Below are 21,746 nucleotides of genomic sequence, written 5' to 3' on the forward strand. Positions count from 1 at the left end.
GTTTTAACAGTATCTCAGGTGTATCCGAGGCAGAAGGCCGCCCGCATCCGGCATCCACGCTGCCTTTCAGCAGCTTCTGCACCGCTAACAGGCAGCGTGGATCATCCTAGCGGTGGTCCAAACCTGCTCATAGTGCCGTCAGAGGCGGCTCTGCTGGCGGCGCTACACAATCTTACGTTTTGAGCCCTGCGTTGTCCAGGACCAACTCCTCCAGCCGGCCGGACCGGGACACCACCCTGAGGATCTGCTCACACACATCTGCAGACTGAACACACACACACACAGGGTAGAAGAAATGAATGTGTTGTGTGTGCGTCACCCTGCAGGTGGCATCGTGGAACAAAGGTGGAGAATTACATTAAAAAACAACTGAACGTGCGATTGACGGAGCGTTGCGGCGCCGAGGGTTCGAGCTGCGCGTTAAACTCGACCCGCGAAACGAGGAAACCCTGAAGTGTTGAAGGTCAGGAAGTCCCTGACGGGATGCATGTTTATTTAAGGTCTGGACGTTGGCAGAGCACGGGTGAATCCGTCTCTGGTAAGTCCAAAACTATCGAGGCGTGAGCAGCAGAGGACGGAGGCGCCTTATATTTAGACCCAATTAAAAATTGAAATAAACAGTCAAATTTTCTCGGCGCCTACCTAGATGTTCACTGACCCGGTTCCCGCTGCGCCGCCTGCTCGCTCGCAGACTCACCGGCGGGTCGACTTCCCCGCCTCCGTCGGATCAGCATGTAAACGTTTGCTGCCGTGACCCCCCCTTACCCCCCCGGGGGGGGGAAAAGGAGACAAACAGCTCTGGAGCGTTTAAGTGTTATTCTTGGTCATTGACATTCCCGCTACCGCCGGCCATTTCTCTCGGCGAGCGAACCCAGTGTGGCCAAAACACAGGCCACATTGTGCAGGAGGGAAGGGAAGGGGGGAGGAAAAGAGAGGGAGCGAAGGAGAGAGAGACAACGGAGACGGAAGACGAGAGGGACGGACGGAAGAAAGAGCCCGTTGTTGATTTGTTTACTTGACGCGACCGTGCAAACGACGGAGGAGGGATGAGAACAGGGCGTGGGTGACAAGAGGGATGAAACCCAGAGAAAAGAGGAGAGGAGGGACGGAGGGAAGAGGCGGTAGCGGCACGCCGGAGGGGCAGAGGGGTGGAAGGGTGGAGGGGTGGAAGGGTAGAAGGGTAGAAGGGTGTACAAAGAGGCCCTGTGTGTTCTGCAGAGTCACCACGCAAAAAAATAACAACCAAAAAAAACGCAGCAATCGGGCAAAGTCAGCGCTGCGCAACGGCTGCATGGACCAGGAGCCTCACACACACACACACACACACACACACACACACACACACACACACACACACACACACACACACACACACACACACCAGGGCGACGGTGAGGTCATCACAGAGTTCTGCATCTCCTTTTCTCTGGCTCTCGGCTCTCAAATGCGACGACGGGACAAACAGTCGGAGCAAAACCCAGGAAGAGCAGCATTATCTGTGTGTGTGTGTGTGTGTGTGTGTGTGTGTGTGTGTGTTTTCCATGAGTCAGGACAACGTATCGGAGCACAACTTCCTCCCCTTTGTCTTCCAGCTGGCAGCTGGCACAGCAGAGGCGTCCTCCGCTTGAACTTCTCCTCGTCGGTGGACTTCACCGGGAGCCGGAGGCGGAGTTGGAACGCCAGCCGCTAATTTGTGCTTGCGGAAAGTGCCGACTGGTTTCCTGAGGCTTCCTCCTTTACATCCGATCTCTTCTTCTGGAGAGGGAGGCGTCCCTTTCCCCCTTGTTTGCTCCGTCGAACCCCTCGCTGACCTTGAGGCATCACTCTTTTAGGCTCCCAAAAAAAAAAAACCAAGCCGTCTCCACGGGGGGCACAGAGCGGTGACCCCAGTCCAGATGGGCTCCTGAGCTTTGTACATTCAGCAAAAAAGGCTTAAAAATACATAAATCACAATAATAAGCGGGGAAAAATCCAAAGACGTGTCGTCGTCTCCAAAAACTCCATTGTCCAGACGTGCAAATGAGAGGGTGAACAGCTTTATGTCTCTACATGAGGGGGCTTAAACTTCATTTAGCAGAGGGGAGCTTCGCACGCGGGACAATATGTTCTCAAGTGGGCCAGACGGGTGAAATCAAAGCATCGCGGCTCATTTTCATGCTTCGCAAAATAGTCTGGCGGGCCGGACCAGACCCGCCGGCGGGCCTGATCCGGCCCCCGAGCCGTACGTTCGACGCCCCTGTTCTACATTCTGAGAACGAATGAGGGAGGATGTCTATTCCACGTGTGAGCGCTCGTATGTTAGCGTTAGCAGGCAAAGCGCTCAGGTCTCATCTCTTTGTGCTCAAGAAGCAGAGAGACGTTTAAAAACATAGAATTCCTGAACTCCCACGGCAGGATTTATGAACGTGAAGGATACGATACCTCACAAAGACACACGGTGCTCGGCGGCGGCGGCGACAACGCGCCCTAATCTGGGCTTAAAAAGACACGCTCCGTGCACATGCGTCCGCCGGCCCAAAACATGCGCGGCATTGCGGTCAAGAGAAGGGATTTAAGAATCCCCCGTACAAAAGGGGGCGTCCGTGACGGAGTCGGGAGATAATTGTTTGGACTGCGGGAGCGGCGTGGGGTAACCGATGAGACGGCGTGAAGCCCGGCTGAGACGGAGCGCCGGCGGGGGCTTTGTCTCGTTCGGATTTTGGGGTCTTATCACATGAGAACATTGCGCCGATCCTCAGCCGGCGGACGGGAGGGGGAAGACGGAGGAGACAAAGGCGACGTTCTGCAGGAGCCCAGGAAGCCGCGGCACAAAGGTCCCTCTGGTCGCACGGCGCCGGTAAACCAGCGCCGTGAGCCACGCCAGGGGAAACATACATCTTCTAAATTCCATCCGTTCATATCCATCCTGCTCAGGGGAGTCGGGGGTCCGGGAGCTTCTGACAGCTGCCGTTGGTTGGCTCTGGACCCGTCGCCGGGCCATGGCAGGGGCAAAACACACACACAAACACACACACACACACACACACACACACACACACACACACACACACACACACACACACAACCAGTCACCCTCTCATTTAGACGTCATGTACAGACACACCAACATTCACCCTCTCATGCAACCATTCACCCTATTTGGTTAGAGAGAGACACACGACCGTTCATCCTCACACACACACACACACACACACATGTCAGACATTCACCGGTCACTCACACACCACATACAGCCAACCATTCACATGTCATACGGACATACACCCTCTCATGCAACCATTCACACACTCACTCACATCATCTTCAGACATGTTCACTCGCTCATCACACATCAGATATATTTCTCCTCTAAAATGCAAACGTGTGTTTAGTTCCCTGGGATGTAGACGCTTCTCCGGCCGAGCAAATGCCTTCTTCAAGTTTTAAAGAGGGGAGAAGAAGCAGCAACCAGGAAGTGAAACCAAAGACCTACAAAGGTGACGTAAGCGACGGACCCTCCGTCTGTCTGGAGCTCCGTCTCCCCGGATTAGTTGAACTGCGAGACGGGGATTAAATCTAACGATCCGGCGGGAGCCAATAATCTGGTCTGAACGTCCCAGACGGAGAATCGCAGAGGTGTTGAAGCAATTTAAAAAGATTGAATCTTCCACTTTGCGAGCGTGTTGGGAGTGAAGCTGCTGTGGAAACATCTGTGGGATCACTGAGCGCTGCCGCCCCACCCGACCCACACCTTCAGGACTGGCAGGGCCGGGGAAACGTCATGATTAAGCGCTAATTCATCGTAAGTTAATCGCACCATACATACAGTGTTTTCAACAAAGGCACATATTCAGTACTCAAAATATGGAGATATAATCCAAAGAGAAGAAGGCGAATGTGCAAAATAAACACCACCAGGTGGCGAGAATGTCAAATGATCTCAACAATGTCCTCGGGCGCTTCCACTACTTTTAACTTTCGCAGACATCGGCCGGCGGACGGGGGACACGTACCAGTTTGTAGTCTTTCGTGGAAAGTTTGCTGAACCACTGGTTGAACTCCAAGACGGCTATGATGGCGACCAGGTCTCTGCGGAGCGGCACGCCGGAGGAGCGGGGAAAGGAAACGTGCATGTGAATTCGCCGATCGGATATCGCCCCCCCCCCCCCCCCCTCCTGGTGGAAACACACACCTGTTCTCCAGATGGCTGAAGTCCTGCAGGTTGAGCTCTCTGGTGTCTTGCGTCAAGTAGATGGTGTCGACATCCTGAGGGGAGGGTAGAGTCAGGAACGCCAAAGCGAACGTCCGACGGGTTCTCGGGCTTAAAGAAAGGCGGTCACTGACCCACTGGACCTCCTCTCGGTACGGCAGCCCCAGCCAGTCGCAGACGCACCGGTACATCTGGGAAAACCCGCCTGGACAAGACACACCAATGAACGTGGCATAACGACGCTCAGAGCAGCGATAGCGGTCACGTGCGACGCTTCTCGCGCCGCCGTTCGCGCAAACGCTGCCGAAAACACACATCCTGCCGTGCGGCGGCGGCGGCGGGAGGGAACGGAGCGTCCTGTACCGCAGGGTCCCGGCTCGGCGGGCTTGTTGTCCTCCCACAGCGCCTGCAGGGACGTCAGCCTGTCTGGAGGCTCCATGCACAGCTTCTTCATCACTTTCCTGAGCGGGGAGAGGTCGGGAGATTACTTTAAGGAGGATTACACCATTTACTTTTTTTTTTTTGGTGGGGGGTGAAAAAAATGATTTGAGATGTCTGAGCTCGGTACCAGATGGCTGCACAGTCATACAGAAGAGGCTGTGGCTCAAAAGCAACATAATACAAGAGACACATTTAAAATCAGCGAACGCATCTTTGCGAAGATGTAAAAGGTCGCGGCGCACGTGTTAAGTATTAGACCTGCACTGCATGACCACGAGCGGAGACCTCCGTGACCAGTGCGCGGCAAAGCGCAACGCGTGATGGGATCTAATGCGAAGGGAGGCGGGCCGGCGGCGGGCCGGCGGCGGGCCGGCGGCAGGGTGGAGAAGGAAACCCGCCTGGGAGGACGAGCAGGATGATAGAATGTAGGGCTAGAAAAAGCACAAAGAATCAGGGCTATTTCATAATTATCACATTGTGCTTGCTAGGTTGAGGACATCGTGTTAGCTTTGGCCTTCCGCTAACGTTAGCTTTGGCCGGGTGCGGAACGGAATATACGCTATGAAGGCTAAATAAGAGCTCCTTTTCGCTGCAATTTCCAGTTCTAGGGAAGCGGACGGATGCTAGGCTACACTGCTTTCCAAGGACAAGAAGGAAGGCGGGAGTGGGACGTCGTTTGCGGGCGGACACAACTTTCCCCAGAATCCGCGTCCATGTTCCGGACGCTCGTCTTGTTGCATTTAGCCGAGCTCAGCCGCTGAAAGAGCTCGCGGGTGCTGCTGGTTTTAAACGGACGTCGAGGCCAAACTGTGCCGACAGTTTTCTTTCACAAGGAGACAAAAGATCCTCGGGATACGAGCGAAACTCGATGGAGGAAACGCTGGAAGGCAGAAGGACGGCGACCGCTTCTGGTGGAGGAAGCCTGAGGCTGACGCTCACAGCCTACAGCTGATGACTAAAAGTGGAGCTCCTTACAGGAGACGCTCTCTCTCCATTAGCATAGCGACGCACACCAGCCTCTCCGGCCGCCTCTCGCCTCGCCTGGTCTTTGCTGGTCTTCACTTTGAAGCTGCTTTGGACTTCTGTGTCGGGTTCAAATGAGAAGGGTTGCGCAGATGACACATTTCTGCCGAATGGACGGGACCGAGCCGACGGCCGACCTCGCGACCTCGCTGCCCGGACAGCGACCGGACGTAAACAACAACGGCGGCCTGCAAGTGAAACCTCGACATTGACGCGGAGGAGGTGGCGAGGATGCGGAGGAGGGCGCCGGACGACCAGTCATCCGAGAGCACAAATACTGACGTTCCATCTGTTTGAGGAGATGGACTCCACGGCAGCCTCGCTTGGAGGGACACGAGTCCAGAGAAACCAGGGGTCGGACTCACCCAGGAGGAAGACCCGGGCATATTCTCTGCAGGCAGTTCCCGATGTGAGCGACCACGTCGTTGACCTCCTCGGTGGAGAGCAGCTTCAGGGAGAAGGAGCCTCGCTCGTACTCTAAACACAGCTGAGGGAGGAGAACTTCTGTCAGGGAGCTCAAGACCAACCATCTGCTTCCACCTGCTCTGACCACAACTCCAATAACTGCTACATCTACCCTCATGTGATACCATCCATCCATCCATCTCTCATCCATCCATCCGTCCATCCATCCATCTCTCCATCCATCCATCATCCATCCATCTCTCCATCCGTCCGTCCGTCCGTCTGTCCATCCGTCCATCTATCTATCTCTCCATCCATCCATCATCCATCCACCCACCCATATTCAGTAATCATAGCAATTATGCAAATGCACGTCAGTGTAAAGTGATCCACCTCCGTCGGCCGCTATCTGCATAATCCGAGTGATCTCCGGGTTAATACCGGGGGCCGCCAGTCAAACATGTTGAGAAGATTGACGTCCGCAGATGAGCGGTCAAGAAACGTCCCGGGTTAGTGACAGCTTATCATATTTTGTAGGTCGATTATCCCGACAGCTCGCCGGCTGCGGTCAAAAAGCCAATTGGATAGATGTTGTGAGGACGTCTGCCCGCCGAGCATTATCCTCTCTAAACCTCAGACGTGGCTTCGGTGCCGCATGATTTTGGAGGGACGGCGTTTAACGTTCTGGAGGTTTCCTTCATCCATCATCATCAGAACCGCAGGAGGACCGGGTCTGAGGTGGATCACGCTGTTACACGTCACATCAAAACTCCAGCTTCTTCATTAAGAGATTTGTCGAGGCGTAAAAGCAGAAACTGTAACATTTATGAAAAGTCTTCAGAAGAGCTTCGACCCAGCGTGAGGCCGCGAGGCTGCGTACCTGCGTGGGCTTGTTGCAGGCGATCCCCTGGATCTCCAGGTAGTTGAAGGAGTGTTCCACCTTGGAGAGGAGCGCAGACATTACAGCAGGGACTCATCACACGTGAGGAAAATACAAAACCCAGCAGGGAGGAGGTGTCGGGGGGAGCATTGATACAAAGAGGTTAAAGGTGAGCTGAACGCAGGCTTGGGTTTACGGTTCATTCATTCATTCATTCATTCATTCATTCATTCATTCGGGTCGCAGGGCCGCTGGAGCCGATCCCGGCTGTCATTGGCCGACCTGGACCGGCGGGCGGCCAATCACAAGGCCGCAGACACACACACACTCTCCGGTTCATGGCGGATAAGAGTTACACAACCATTCGCCGGTCATACAGACAGACAACTCTTCCCCCGCCTATTCTAGGTGATTTAGGGGTCTCCCGGAGGAACCCCACTTGGACAAAAGGGGACCACGGAGACCCCGGACAGAAAGGCCCCGAGGCGGAACTGAACCGCGGACCTTGTTTGGAGCCCGACGGCGGACCGGAAGCACGCTCGACTAAAAAAACAACCTCAAAACGTCTGTTCTGTAATAAATAGGTTGGGATGCTCCGGTCCGCCGCCCCCCCGGCTCTCGGCTTCCACGCCGACACGCTCAGCCAGTGAGTCACACACCGCCGCGCTTCAGCACGTCAGAGGAGGAAAGAAAACAACAGCAACCCCCAAAAAACTAGAACATAACTAATTGTTGTAATTGAGGAGCTTGTTTTGCGTGTAGCACCGACGGGAGACGGGAGATGGGAGGGAGGGAGGGAGGGAGCCCTCCATGTTGCTGTACGCCGCGCTCTTCTATTTGTATTTGAAGAAAACACTCCGAGACGAGGGGGGGGGCGAGAAAGAAGCCCCGGGCTGCCGGTCTGCCTTTCCATTCCTAAAAAGGACAGAGCGGGGGAGCGGAGGAGGGCAAACCAACGCCTGAGACTCCTTACTATTTTAACGGCGTAGCTTTACGGCGTCTTTCTCTCTGACACGCGTGATCCGCCGCCCCGAGGCCAGATCAGAAAACCCTCCTCCGACAGCCCAGGTGGGCTTCCGGTCCGCCTACTGTACGCCGTCCGCGGGTGTTTACTTTGGCAGCGTCCGAGGCTCCTTCGCAAATGTTTGGTCTGCGACTCCGCCGCCGTTCCACAATAACAGATTCAGATCAGACCACGCTGGCGAAAACACAAACGGCGCCGCGGTTCGCTTCCACCATGAGCGGAACGAGGGTGCACTTCTTTACAAGAGGTACACGAAGTACATGTTTGTATAATCTAGATGTAAATATCTAGGTGAGAATCGGGGAATTATGATGACCGACGGGTAAAAGAGGCGGGTTTGATCGCAGGTTCTCTCGAGGAGCTCCGGACGCCGTGCCACTCGCAACCCCTCCAGCACTCCGAGTCTGTGAAGTGACTGATAAGCGATGGTTTGATTGGAAATAAGGTAAATGTAGCTTTTAACACACGACACAAATAGGAACTAAATCCTGGGATACGAGTAAGTGACTCGAAGTAAACGTGATTCGGATCTAATCTTGAAAACGCTGATGGCTGCAGTTCCTTTAGCCGACGTAGCGGTAGCACACTGCCGAGTGGCCGCGCGCCGGTCCGCAACGGCCCGAGCCAATCGGAACGCACCGCGCCGGGAGGCGACCAAACAAACCGGCCGGCCGCGGCCTCGTCCACTCATTCGGTAAACGTCCATCTGCCGCCTTGAGCGGCATATTCCTCTCCGATATCCGTCACCGCCTTGTTGATTCATAGAGGTGTTCCTGCTCGTCGCCACTCAGACTGAAGTCTGTTAAACCTCAGATTTCTATTAAAACCTGGAGCAGCTGCAGGTCGGCCTCCGACTTTGTTATCAGATAAAAGAAAGCAACGCATGTTTGCCTCTTTTACGCCGTGACCTGCTTTTTCCCCCGTCACCTGAGGCCCGGGGAGGGAGAGCGCAAACAAAGGTAAAAAGCAACGTTGTAAAGGATGAGGAGGTTGTAAAGGCCGTGCAGACTCAAGAACAATCAAAGAGTGTGTGTGTGTGTGTGTGTGTGTGTGTGTGTGTAGGAGCTCCTCAGGAGGAGCAGAGCCATCAGTCAGGGAAAGGCAAACACAAATTCCCAGTGGGAAAGCACATGTGAGGAATCTTCTGGCGACACAGCTCATCTAACAGAGGGTTTCCAGCTCCTTCAGCAACACTTTAAAAAAAAGAGCGTCAAGAATGAAATCTCCTTCTGCAAGACTTTCTATTCCTTTTTATTTCTTTAAACACAACGGGAAGAACATTTTGGAAAAACCTGTTCTGTTCTACATGCAGCAATATGAAGGACATATATAAGCATATATAATAAATAGCACATAACTTTTCAAATATAACCATTAATACATCATAAAAGAGAACGTAAAGAGATAAACTGGTTTTATCACCGTCATTTTCATTATGGAATATAAGCCGTCTACACTAAATCTAGAAAGAAAATGATGTCTCTCAGCCGTAGTTGTCTGTTTGTAACATTATATATTTACAATTTATTTAAACTTTTAATTTAACATGTACGGTTCTGTACCGCGTCTGATTAGAAAAATTAAAAATATAGTATCCTACCAGGAAAAGTCATTGATCGCTATCTTCAACTTTATCCCGTGCACTAAAAAACAAGTGTTCTTTCTCAAACAGCCTTATAATTCCTGGGTCACACACTTCCTGAGTCGCTCTTTAGTCGATGTGTCATTTCCAGGTGCATCACCGGTCCCATGTGACCAAGTATTTTGGCGGCGTGAAGCTCGTTAGCCCGTAAAAATCCATATATTAGCCGCGTCGCTGTCTAAGTCGCCGTCTAAGTCGCCGTGTTCAGACCGCGTGGAAAATAAGCAGCCAATTGTCGGCAAATGACGACACCAGGTTGGGAGGGTTTTTAACTTTTGAACTCAGCGGCTGCACACTTCACACCACGATGTGCTGCCAAATGTAACTCAAGCTAGACTTTACGTCTGGCCAGAGTGAGCCAGAGCTGGCGGAGCTTGTCCTAAAACTTCCTTCCGACTTTCAGGTTTTAGTTTTAACCCGACGGGCCTTTGGATGAAATGGTGAGAATGAGCGAAGACGACGGCGGGAGCGGCGGTCGAAGGTTTGTTGGCCGTAGCATCCCTGACGAGGCCACGTAGCTTCACTGAAGAGCCCAAAGTCAAAGGGCTTTGGGGGCAATAATAAGGAAAAAAAAAAAAGAATGGACTAAAAAGCGACAATCTCTTCATTACATTTGCGGTTGATCGAAAGACGCCTCGTTCGTTCATCTTCTCGGGGGAACCGGAGATCATTTAGAGCAGTCGTCCCCAAACTTTTTATCACCGCGGATCGGAAGGGGGGGGGGGGGGGGGGTACACATAGATTGTTTATATTGCGATCAATAATAAACGTGAATCCACTGTGTACTCGTACGCAACTGTTTTAGCAGCTTCCTCGTAACAATGTGGCAACGACATGAGATGAGTGTGACGAAGGCTTCATCGCCTCAAGAGCGTCTCCTCTGTAGGAATCACCTGTTAGGATCAATCCATATTTCAAGGAGGACTCCTGGTATTTTCTGTTAAAATCTTTCTTTTTCTTGGAGGTTGTAGGCTCTTCTTCTGTCTCTTCACTTGACCTTTTCCCCTTCGAAAATACACTTTCCATCTGACGTCTGTTTTTAGCTGGTTTACATTTTTTGGTGCTCAAGTGGCCGAGATGTAACTGAGAGATTCTGCTCATTTTTCAAAATAAAGATCGTTCAGACTCAGATAATGAATTCAGTGGAAATAATTGATTATTTCTTGTTCGGCCCAGTACCCATAGATTCACGGACCGGCACCGGCCCGCGGCCCGGGGTTTGGGACCACGGATTTAGAGTCCGCGGAGGTTTGGGTCCACGGGAGGAACCCGGACAACCCGGGGGAAAGCGCCGGTTTCACGCTGTGTCACCGTGACAACCGTCCAGCCGGCGGGAAACGCACTCCTTCACGCCGCCGGTCAAGTTGTTAATTTGAACGGAAAGGTTTTCCTGTAGCAGGTGTAACATCCCTGCGGGCAGCAGCCGCTCCGGCGAGGCACACGGGGTGTGACGGCGTCGGCTTGAGCATGAATGGCTTTTTCCATCCCGGGAAAGCTATAAGGCACGCTTTGAGCGGCCGATCCATCGCTTGCTCCGTCCCCGGAGGCGTGTTATCGACCGCAGAGAAGGCCATTTAAGAAGCACGCTTCCTCTCGCTGCCGCCTCCAGCGGCGCCGCGGACGATCGGCCGCCGCAAGCTAACCTCCCATCACACGTCCGACTCCCCGTCCTCTTCCTGCTCTCCTTCTCCGACCCTCGGCAGCCCGATATCAAAGTGACCTGCAGGTGATCGCCGCCGCCGCCGCCCATTCCTTAAGCCGGCATGGAAGTCACGGGTTTGATTAGCGTGCGTGAATGTCGAAAAAAAAAAACTCTTTTACCCCCGAGACAACTGGGATGCAAATGGCCAGAAAATAAGGATCTGCCAAAGTGAAAGTCAAGCTCTGCTTGTAAAGAGAGCGACTTGCTTGACTGAGCGAGTGTTAAAAAGTGAGCGGGACCCGGCTGGCCAAACAAAAACATCTCTTAAATGTCTGAAATACTTTTTATACCCGCTGCCGTTTTTGGGATAGCTTTTATTTGTTGGCTTCCGTAGCGTCTGCTGAAAAACTGAAACCCCGGCGAGCGCCCCGTCCCGCGCCGGCATTTCCTCGGATTCTAATGCTTGTCGGCGGTTCCGCTGGGATCGTGGTCTTTGCACGCATGAGGACGACCCTTAGCTTCTCCACGCCGACGAGCGAGGGGTCGTGGGGCGCCCGGAGTAACAGCCGCACCCTCATTACTCCGGACGCCGCGGCGTGGGCCCGCTGCGGTGAAGCGCCGGCCGAGCCGGATGGCGAAACTCTCGATTTTCCTTCGATTTTCCATCCCGGCCGTCACCGACGGTCACGCGGGCTTTGGGTTTGGCGACCAAAAGAATGAGCGCGATACAATCCGCCGCGATGAGCTTCCCGCGCGGCCCGGCCACGTTCGGCGGCACGGCCCGCGGAGGAAAACCAGCTGCGAGGAGTCGGCGGAGGCGGGTTCCTTCAGATGCTTCCACCGCCTTCTGTTGGAAGCGCAGGCGACTCGCGGGAGGACGTCGCGCCGGATCCGAAAACCAGATTGGAGGGGATCCGAGCCGCCCCGGACAGAAAGGCAGAGCTCGGGGGACCCGCAGGGACCTGGAGTGCTTTGCTGAGCGGTGATACCGGTGTTGCACCACGACGCCCACTCAGGCACTAACAGATCCACCGAACTGGATCTTGAAGGTTCAGCATACGAGGGTCCGGCTCCTTCACCCCGTTTCAAGTCTGCTGCCGCCACCCAGCCGGGCGGCTGTGGCGGGGAACGTCTTCCGAACCAAAGTTGTCACAGTAATTTGGCCGCGGCGTCTCTGCTTTCAACCACGTGATCGACACAAACCGTTCGTATGGACAAAGGGTCTGAGCTGGAGCGCTTCCACGTGCCCGGACCGGTCGACGCCGGAGGCCGGAGGCCGTCTTAATCCAGGTCTCTGCACCGGTAGAAGGCAAAACCTGCCGTTGTGAGTTGGCGCCGTATAAATAAAACCCCACTTGACTTTCATGACGTTCAATAAGGGAAACGTTAATTAGACAACAGTTGATTATTCAACCTGCAATTCAATGAGATCTTTTACTTTGAACGGCGACCCCGGCGCTGGTTAAACAATACGATAGATATCTTACCGCTGGCAATGCTGCTAATGGTTTCCATCTGCGCTGCCTTTAAAACCACCCTCTTTGCATTTTAAAAGAAAAGAAAAAACCCTCCCTCCGCGGCAGCTGTATAATTACCGGGCCGACAGATGCGACGCACAACACACAAACATCATGTGACGGCGGCGTGGAGAAGTCACGGCGTGGAGAAGTCACGGCTCAAAAGATGGTGGCGGCAGGGAGAGCGCGCGGGTTTAGCGGGTTTAGCAGGTTTAGCATGTCAGCGTACGTCCCGGCCGCTCACAGATGCATGGAGTGATTTTGCTCTTACCTTGGCGGGGATGCGTGCCGTCAGGAGGTAGGCCCGCTGAGACGCAAGAGCCTGCGGGGGAGAGCAGAAGGTCAGGGCTGCGACGCGCTAAATACATCGGCGCACACCGGGAACACGACGCCGATCACAGGGAGCCCGTCGCTCTGATTCATCACCGTGGAAAAAGGCTGGAGGAAGGATGAGAGGATTCTTCGCTCGATGTTGACCTTTCGCACGGAGCGTCTCCGTACGTGGACAAAAAAAAAAAAAAAAGGCTCAAAGCCCGAAAGGGCGGAGAAGGAATGCGTAAACTTGAGGTTCCTCCTCAGACGAGCCGCTCGGGACCGGCTCGGTTTGACCGGCGTTGTTACCGGGATGATTCGCACGACCGGCGACGGCGGCGGCGGCGGCGGCCTCCCGCTGCACGGCTCCACGACGGAACAATCCCCGCACGGAGGATTACGGTAATACTCCATTAATACCAAAGGGAGCAGCCGTGAAAAGCACTTATGATCGGCGTCGGCCCCGTTTCTCTGCTTATTATCCACTCAAGATTTTCATTCTGATTCCGTCCGTCATCCTGAATGTTCCTTTCTGTCGCCGTGAACCCGCTTATCGGCAAAACAATAGTCACTCGCTGGAGTCGCTGCTCCAATCCCATCAGATTATGTTTCCCTCCCGTCACGACCCAGACAGTCGCCAGGGTTGGCGGTGAGGATTCGGGATGCGCTCGAATCAACATGTATGCTCCGTTTCTCTCTATTAGCCCTCACCGAGAAGGGGAACGCACCTGCCGTGGCTTAAAACTGCCGAAACGCTCAAATGCCAGGTTTGCGGCTCCTCGGAAAACACGCCGATCCATTGGGACGTTCTTGACTTGGTCCTGAAAAACCACACGGCTGCAAGAGATGTGCCCTTACATGCCTGCTCGTGTCTTAGCCACCGAGTCTGACTGCTCATGTAGAAACTTGAGGAATAAGGAGTCACTTGGCTAGCTAGCTAGCTAGCTCAAGTCCAGTTACTTAGCTAGCTTGCTAGCTAAGTAAGTTCCTTCTGGGACTGATAAAGTCCATCTATTCAGGCAGAAACTGAATTTTGGCGCCATGCGGATCTACATGATTAATGACGTGAGATACTTTTATTTTCCTCTCCAACGTTCATTCATTCATTCATTCATGATCTATATCACTAATCCTGCGATCTGGCTCGTGGGGGTTCTGGAGCCTTTCTTAGCTGTCATTGGACGAGAGGGAGGGTTCGGCAGCCAATCACAGGGCCACATTTAGAAACGAACGCACTAGCACGGCCTCTGCGCACTGAAAATCTGCGCCGTCCACAAAATAAACATCCAATTTGACTTTACACTGGAGACATGACGCGGTTTACGCGCAGATTCTTGCAGCTAACCCACGTCATTGGCTGCTAAACGGCGTAGCTAGTTAGCCAGGGTTAGCCCCTCACAATAATGGTGAAACGAAACGAACGAAGCCACCGTACAAAAGAAGCAGTTCTTGAGAAAAGTGACTACAGATAAAGAAAAAAAGTGAAACTAGTTAAGATTTTTTTTCTTTTCAGGTGAAAGGGTCTGCTCTGCAAACCGTGCTGCTGAGGTTTCCAGAGGGAAAAGTGTGGACAGAATACAAGGCGGGCGAACGCACGTGACACATTCAGCACAAAGTCATTTCCATGTCGGAATTATACCAAGAAGCGAGGTGGGAAGAAGGGAGGGCACCAGGTGTGCCTTCAAAACCAGAGTTTATAGTTGGGTTGGCAGTTGATGGTTAACTACATCTTTAAACTACCACGCAGGTCGTGCACGATATTCTGTCTTTTTCATTGCAAGTGGACTAAATCCCTTCATTCAATGGGAATGACTGCCGTAATCTGATTCTTTGAAGACGGCGTGGACGGGTGCGATGGCAGCGGTCCACGGGAACGCTCGGGGAGGTTGTGTGTTCGCTCAGACACGTGAAACATTGCCTACAAGCTATCAGGCGCTCCGACACGTCGAAGCTTTCACTCGTTCTACGCCTGGAATTTTCAGGGATTTTGGGCCGAGAGGAAACCGGAGAAGCTGGCGAGAACGTTCTACCTCCACGCGGAGCGTTCCTCCTCTCGCAGGCGAACCGGGAACACGGCGCCCAAATGCTCCTCCTGATCTGTCCTCGCTCCGAATCTAGATTAAAATCCCAGATCCATAAAAGAAGTGAAACAACAGCAGCTGGAAGCAACTTAATCGCAAACCTGCTCCAATTAAACGGAGGGTTTCCTTTCAAACACCTTGAAGCTGCCAGGAGATGAAAGCTCTAGAAACAAGACATCACCAAAAACTAAATGTGGCAAGAAGACGGCCGAGCTGCCAGAGGAGAAGGGAGGGAGCCTGTGGGAGTCAGGTGAGGAAAAGAAGCCAAAATAAAGAAAGAAAGGTGAGCGCTCGGAGTTCTTCTCTGCAGGGTGACGTGACGGAGGGCGATGGAGATCGCCTCCCGCCGAGGAGCGCCGCCACCGCCGTCCTCCCGGGCTTCACCGCCACGGGACGCTTCCGTCTAGGATGCCGGTCGGCTTCAGGACGGCTACGAGTGTGTGTCGGACGCAGACGAGGAAGTGTGTGTGGGCGCCGACCCGTCTTCCCCGCGGAGCTTCTGCTAGCGCCGCGATCACATGACTCACCGTCTCATGACTGATTGGGTGATTTTTTTTTTTCCACCCTCCGGTGCAAAAGCGGAATCTAAAAAAAGAAGCGCTGATTCAAAGCTCGCTCGACGGCACGTTGGAATATTTATGACCGAAGACGTGAAAGAAAAAACTGGGTTGACCCCGGACCGCTGGCCCGTCACTCACAGGGGGTTTATCATCGCACTCTTTGATAAAAATGGCCTCAGTCACTTTTGGAGGTTTTTCAGAAAACATAAAACAGAGCCGTATGTTGACTAAGGGGGTTATTTAGGCAAAAAAAGAGTGAGACAATTATTTTACGGCGTTACAACATAGAGACGTGCAACCATTCACCCTTTCACGTTACAACGTTCCAGAACCTGCCGCGCTAAACTAAAGTAAGCCAAGGGAGCGACCATATTATCATCTCAATATCATTAAATCTTCTTCTCCTCTGGTCTTTTCCCTTCAGGGTCTCCACAGTGAATCCACCTTCTCCATCTCACCCTCTTCTCTGGATCCTCCTCTCTCACACCAACTACCTTCATGTCCTCTCTCACCACGTCCATCCATCTTCTCCTTGGTCTTCCTCTAGACCTCCAATCCCAGCATCCATCTACCAACACATTGACTCTCCCTCCTCTGTCCATGACCCAACCACCTCCGACCTTCTATCCCAAACATCTGATGGACTCATTCCTGATCCTCTCCATCCTGGTCGCTCCCAAAGAGAACCTCAATATTATTAAATATTAATGATAATATGACGTTTTAAAGCTTTTCACTCTTATTAACACTTCCTTGAATAATATCATTCTACTTTACACACACACACACACACTACGAGTGTGAAGCGGACAAGGCGCGATGCTGAACGTACTCTTGAATGATGCAATGCCTGCCGAGCCAATCAGAGCACAGGATACTGAACGCCACGCTCTGGTTGGTCGCCACCCTTGAAAATGCTTACTTTACCAAACAAATTGAAATATATAAAAATACATTTTCACCTTATATGCGCGACATCATCAGCGATGCATATTTGCGGGTTAGAAGTTTAGCAGAAAAAAAAATCCGCGATCATTTTATATCGCAGATTTTTTGCTGTAACACAGGTTTCTGCACTTTTATATTGCGGTTAAAAGAAAGTTAAAGGCGAAGCGTGACACGTCGAGGGACTGCAGGGTCTCCACTCAACCTCCTGCAAGGGTTTGGACGGAGGAGGAGGAGGAGGAGGAGGAGGAGGAGCTCTGCTCAGACACGGCGGAGAACATAAGACCAAGAATCAGAAGTATAAGAAGAACGTGGAGACTCCACACGGGGTCGGCTCCCCGTTGGACTCCAAGCGGGACCTTCTCGCCGTGAGGCGGCAAACGGCGGCGCCACAGTTCCGACCCGTTCGATGAAACGAGTCGCTTTAACCCAAGAAAGGCGCCGCGGCGTTTGGAGAGCCGCTGAGCGAGCAGGGAAGGACCAGACCAATCAGGCCTCACCTTCTCCTTTCCTATCCAACGCTACGATAACATGACAGGAACTATCACTGAGAGCTCCAACATGTGCAGCAGCTTCACATATCAGGAGTGGAGCTGCTCCTCTTCCTCCCGGCGCTCCGGTGGCGCCGGTGGCTCCGGTGGCCGCCGGTGGCCGCCCGCCATCCCATCTGCCCTTTGGACTCGAGTCCACAAAACTAAAGCTGCGACCGCCGGACAGTTGTCCCGCCTTCAGCTCCTCCCAGCCAACCGGATGGCAGCAGCATTAGGGCATGTCTGTCAGACCAGAGCGAGCATCTGCTACACACACACACACACACACACACACACACACACACACACACACACACACACACACACACACACACACACACACACACACACACACACACACACACACACACACACACACACACACACACACACACACACTGCCCGAGGGTTAGCTAAGTAATCTTATTACAGGACAACAACCTCGGGTTTATCCATACCTTCATTCCCACACTCCTCGTCTCCATGGCGATTATGGCGTGCGTGAATGAATGGTTGTGTGACCCCGGGTAAGCCCCGCCTCCCGTCCAATCACAGCTCAAGGATAAGCGGTATAGATGACCCATGAATGAAATCAAGACAATATTTTGCATGACATTGTTCATGCATTCATGCACGCACACGCACACACACACACACACACACACACACACACACACACAAGCATAAATCAACATGGATTTGAACCCCACTGAAAGGGTGGAACTACTTTGACGGACAGGTCTGTGGAGTGTGTGTTTCGGAGCAGCTGTACTATTCCCAGATTATCTCCCTGTCAAACTGTCAAATCCACCCGCCCGCCTCGACACACACACGCACACACACCGTAACTATGACAACGGCTCAGCCCAAATTGCATACACATCTTTTTTTCCCCGGTACTGCAGACTGAGCAGCGATCACTCAGACATCGTGGAAGGCGATCGTGTCTCAGGTGCCATTATTTGGATTCCTCTGGGAAATAAGAAATAAATACACTTTTGGTTTTTCGCCCATGAGAGAGTCATTTTTTCTGAAATTGAATTTTAATTATGGACATTCCTCTGTGTCCAAACACTGACATATGCTGCTTGAACAATAAAAGGAAAAAAAAGAAACGTGGGACGTGAGGAGATGATTAGTAATCAGAGCTGGGATGTTGTTCATTTTGATGGATTCCTTAATTCATCGTGGGAAAAATAACACATTTTAACAGTTTGTGAGCGTCAGCCCGAAGGAGACGACGCTGGTTGGTGGGAGTTTAAATATGATAAACTTCTCGATGGAAGTAAAAACAAAACCACTGTTCTTTGCACTTTACGCAGAGTTTGCCAATCACAGGAACACCTTTGCCATTCGTCAGACCGTCAGTGCTAAACGTGGCAACAGCAATAATAAGCAGAGCTTCGTCAGCCGGGCCGCGGACAAATGCAGGAACCGAGTGTCGGCGTTCACCTGGGAAAAATTTTAAAAAATCATGCAAAAGACTGGTGTATTTCGGTTTTCTCATCAAATATATGTAATGTGCTAAATAATTCATTCACTTTTATAATAAAGTCTCCATTATTAAAGATCAATATTACTGAGTGAAAGAGCAGAAGAGCTGATGTTCACGCTGTCATAATAAAGGAATTTCATCACGTTTATTTGGATTTCATGAGTTTAATTCAGAGTGTGAACGACTCTAATAATGTTAAATAAGTCGTTTTCAGCACCTTTCATTCTGGGAGGCGCGCGCACGTGCCAGTGTGCTAACGCTAACGAGCCGCCGTGCCGACGGGAAACCCGGGGAGGCACGTTGGAAACGCGGCGTTTTGTGGCGGGGGGGCCGTTACGCAACCGGTCGGCTGCAGACGTGAGCTGAGGCGACGGCGCGCCGGGAGGGGAGAAACAGCCACGACGTTTAAATCCCATCGGAGTGGAAAAGGTTATTTAATGAAGGAGGGGTTTCATCGCTGTCACAACCGATGCGTCCGCTGGAACCAGAGTTGGCTTTTGATAAAGTAAAATTCCCTCCTCGCCCTCCCAGGAATGCTCTCTCCCTCTTAAGCCACGCATTCCCTCCTTCGGTTGCATCTTAAAAAAGATACAAGGCCGACCGCCGCCTTGAGAAATACATGAGGATCCTGAAGGTGGAGGAGGAGGAGGAAGAAGAGGAGGAGGAGGAGGAAGAAGAGGGGCAAAACCACGAGGATAACAGCGCCTGCCTCGCTGTTATCCTGGAGTAATCTGGGATGGCGCAACCGGCTGTAAGAGAGGAGCGCAGCTGTCCGGACGCCGGCTCGACCGGAGGAGGAACCAAGCCGATGGAGACGTCGGCTAATTTATCGAGCAGAGACGGAAATAAAAGAGAATAAAAGACGGGATCGCCGGGATGTTAAATCTACTAGAACGAGCTTCGCGCTGAAAAAGCGACCCTCTGGGTGTCGGCGCCGCAGGGCGACCGTCCAAGCGGGGGTTTCGCCACAAAGACTCCCAGTTCTGCCGGCTCATGAAACAATGACAGAATGAAAACAAATGAATAAAATCATTGAGAAGCTGGAACCCGTCCCGGCTGTCGCCGGACGAGGGGCGGGTTCCCGCCGGACACCATCTTCAACTCTCATTCACACATCTGGACGGTTTCAAGTCTCTGTTTTCGTTCTGCACCGGGGAACCCACTGGGGAACCCACTGGGGAACCCACTGGGGAACCCACTGGGGAACCCCGCGCAGACAGCGGGAGGATTCCATGCAAAGGCCTCCCGGTCAGAGCCCACCCGGGGACCTTCCTGCTGCGAGGCGGGAGCGCTAACGTCTGCGCTGCCGTTACAAAAATCGGCTTCTATTCGATCCTTCTCTCTGTTTCTGCCTCCACGACCGGCAGACTCGCTTCCAAGGCTGAACGTTACCGTCGCCTGTCAACACGGGCCGGAGAGCCCAGGTGTTTATTTCCGGCCGATGGATGTGAACGGTCACGTTAGCGGGCGCGTGGTTCGCCGGCGCGTCTTCGGCTACGGAGGTTAAACACCCCCGTGTTTTGCTGCCTGGGACTGGAAGCCGTTCAAGCGCTCAGAGCAAGACTCTTTCACAGCGAGAGCCGCCGCGGTCAAAGAAAAGTAACCGCCGCACTGAACACGGGCAGAAAAATAATTTGTCTTCCAATACATTGTTTGTCCCGTGCCAGAGCGAGATGCTGACGGTGCATCCCGCGGCGTGTCTTGTAACGTCTGCAGCCTCGCGCCGGGCCAGGAACCGCAGCGCAACCTGAGAACCCCACGCTCTTTATTTCTCTGACTCTGCGGCGGCAAAAAAACGTCGCCGTTCCTCCGCCGTCTCAGACAATAAGAGCTCTGGCGGAGAAAAGGATGAGCCGTCGGAGAAAGTTCCCGGCCGCCGGACGGATTAACGGCCCGTCTGCGGCATTATTATCGTACGGCGCAGACGACCCGGCCTTCACGTCCGAGGCTTTACGGGATCGTGGGAAAACCCGACTGCGATAAACAGCTGAATGAAAAAAAAAAGAAAAGAAATCGTCGTGGAAACCGGCGCGGCCGTTTGGAGGAGCGTCGCATCCCAGCTGAGAGAGAAAGACATCAATTTCGTCTTTATCGCCGCTCCGCTCCTCATTATTCGCATTTCACCGGCGGGGCGGCGGGGAACAAAAGAGGGCGGGCGGCGCCGCTTCCCCGATGGACGCCATTGGCTGCTCTCATCAGACCACAGCTGCGCCGAGCGGCGTTACATTCGACTCTTTAAAACCAGTGTTTCAATGCCGTCGCCGGGTTCCGCATTCGCCCGATGCAAACGGAGCACCTTTGAATCGTCAAGGAGGGAAACCGTCCCGGAAGCGGGAAGACGAGCCTCCGCGGGCCTCGGGTCCTCGGCGTACCCTCAACAAAAGTGGGGTTTCAATGCAGAGATCTTCATTTGGGGGGAAGCGAGGCTGCGGGTGCACGCCGCTGTTTGTGCAAATACACAAACAAAAACAGAAAACAAAAGGAGGGGACGGGGAGGTCTTTCAAAGTGGATGCTGGGCGAGCGAGGCAGAGCCAGGTAGGACAGGAAGAGAGAGAGAGAGAGAGAGAGAGAGAGAGGGAGAGAGAGAGAGAGAGAGAGAGAGAGAGAGAGGGAAGAAAGAGAGAAAGAGAAAGAGAAAGAGAGAGAGAGAGAGAAGAAAGGAACGACAGACACAAAGGCAGAGCGGGAAAAGGAGGAGGGGGATTTCTTTCTGCGATGGTGCTGGCAAGGCTCTCGCTTTCCCTCCACAGAGGATAGATAGAATCAGTCTACACTAATAACACACACACACACACACACACACACACACACACACACACGCACACACGGATATCTTTGTGCAGACATTCTTTTGACGTATTGAATTCCACGCTGCTTCCAGTAAAACAACTTTTTGGTTGATTTAAGGAAAGTAAAATGTCTCTGTCTGCCACCCCCGACTTATTCCCGGCCAATCCGGGCCGAGTGCCGAGTGCCGACCCGCAAACGCCTTTAAGACGGGTCAGGAGGTGACGGACGGCTACAAAAATGTCCACCAAAAAAAAAAAAAAAAAAAAAAG

General features: G+C 52.9%; 1 protein-coding gene across 4 annotated transcripts in view; it reads right to left on the minus strand.

The window, feature by feature from the left end:
• The window catches only part of LOC147229170 (F-actin-uncapping protein LRRC16A-like), a 55,877-nt gene that overhangs the window by 20,621 nt on the left and 13,510 nt on the right, over window positions 1–21,746 (minus strand). For all 4 annotated transcript variants that reach the window (XM_086156005.1, XM_086156003.1, XM_086156002.1 and 1 more), the window contains exons 3-10: window positions 13,035–13,085; window positions 6,939–6,998; window positions 6,019–6,140; window positions 4,553–4,650; window positions 4,324–4,394; window positions 4,172–4,245; window positions 3,993–4,068; window positions 177–265 (exon numbers count right to left, since the gene is read on the minus strand). In XM_086156005.1, the coding sequence (XP_086012131.1) occupies window positions 177–265; window positions 3,993–4,068; window positions 4,172–4,245; window positions 4,324–4,394; window positions 4,553–4,650; window positions 6,019–6,140; window positions 6,939–6,998; window positions 13,035–13,085 (641 nt within the window). The remainder of the gene's footprint in view (window positions 1–176; window positions 266–3,992; window positions 4,069–4,171; window positions 4,246–4,323; window positions 4,395–4,552; window positions 4,651–6,018; window positions 6,141–6,938; window positions 6,999–13,034; window positions 13,086–21,746) is intronic.

Source organism: Fistularia commersonii, chromosome 11, assembly GCF_037954325.1.
Source record: "Fistularia commersonii isolate RoL2024-O1a breed Wild chromosome 11, RoL_Fcom_v1.0, whole genome shotgun sequence".
Taxonomy (NCBI): domain Eukaryota; kingdom Metazoa; phylum Chordata; class Actinopteri; order Syngnathiformes; family Fistulariidae; genus Fistularia; species Fistularia commersonii.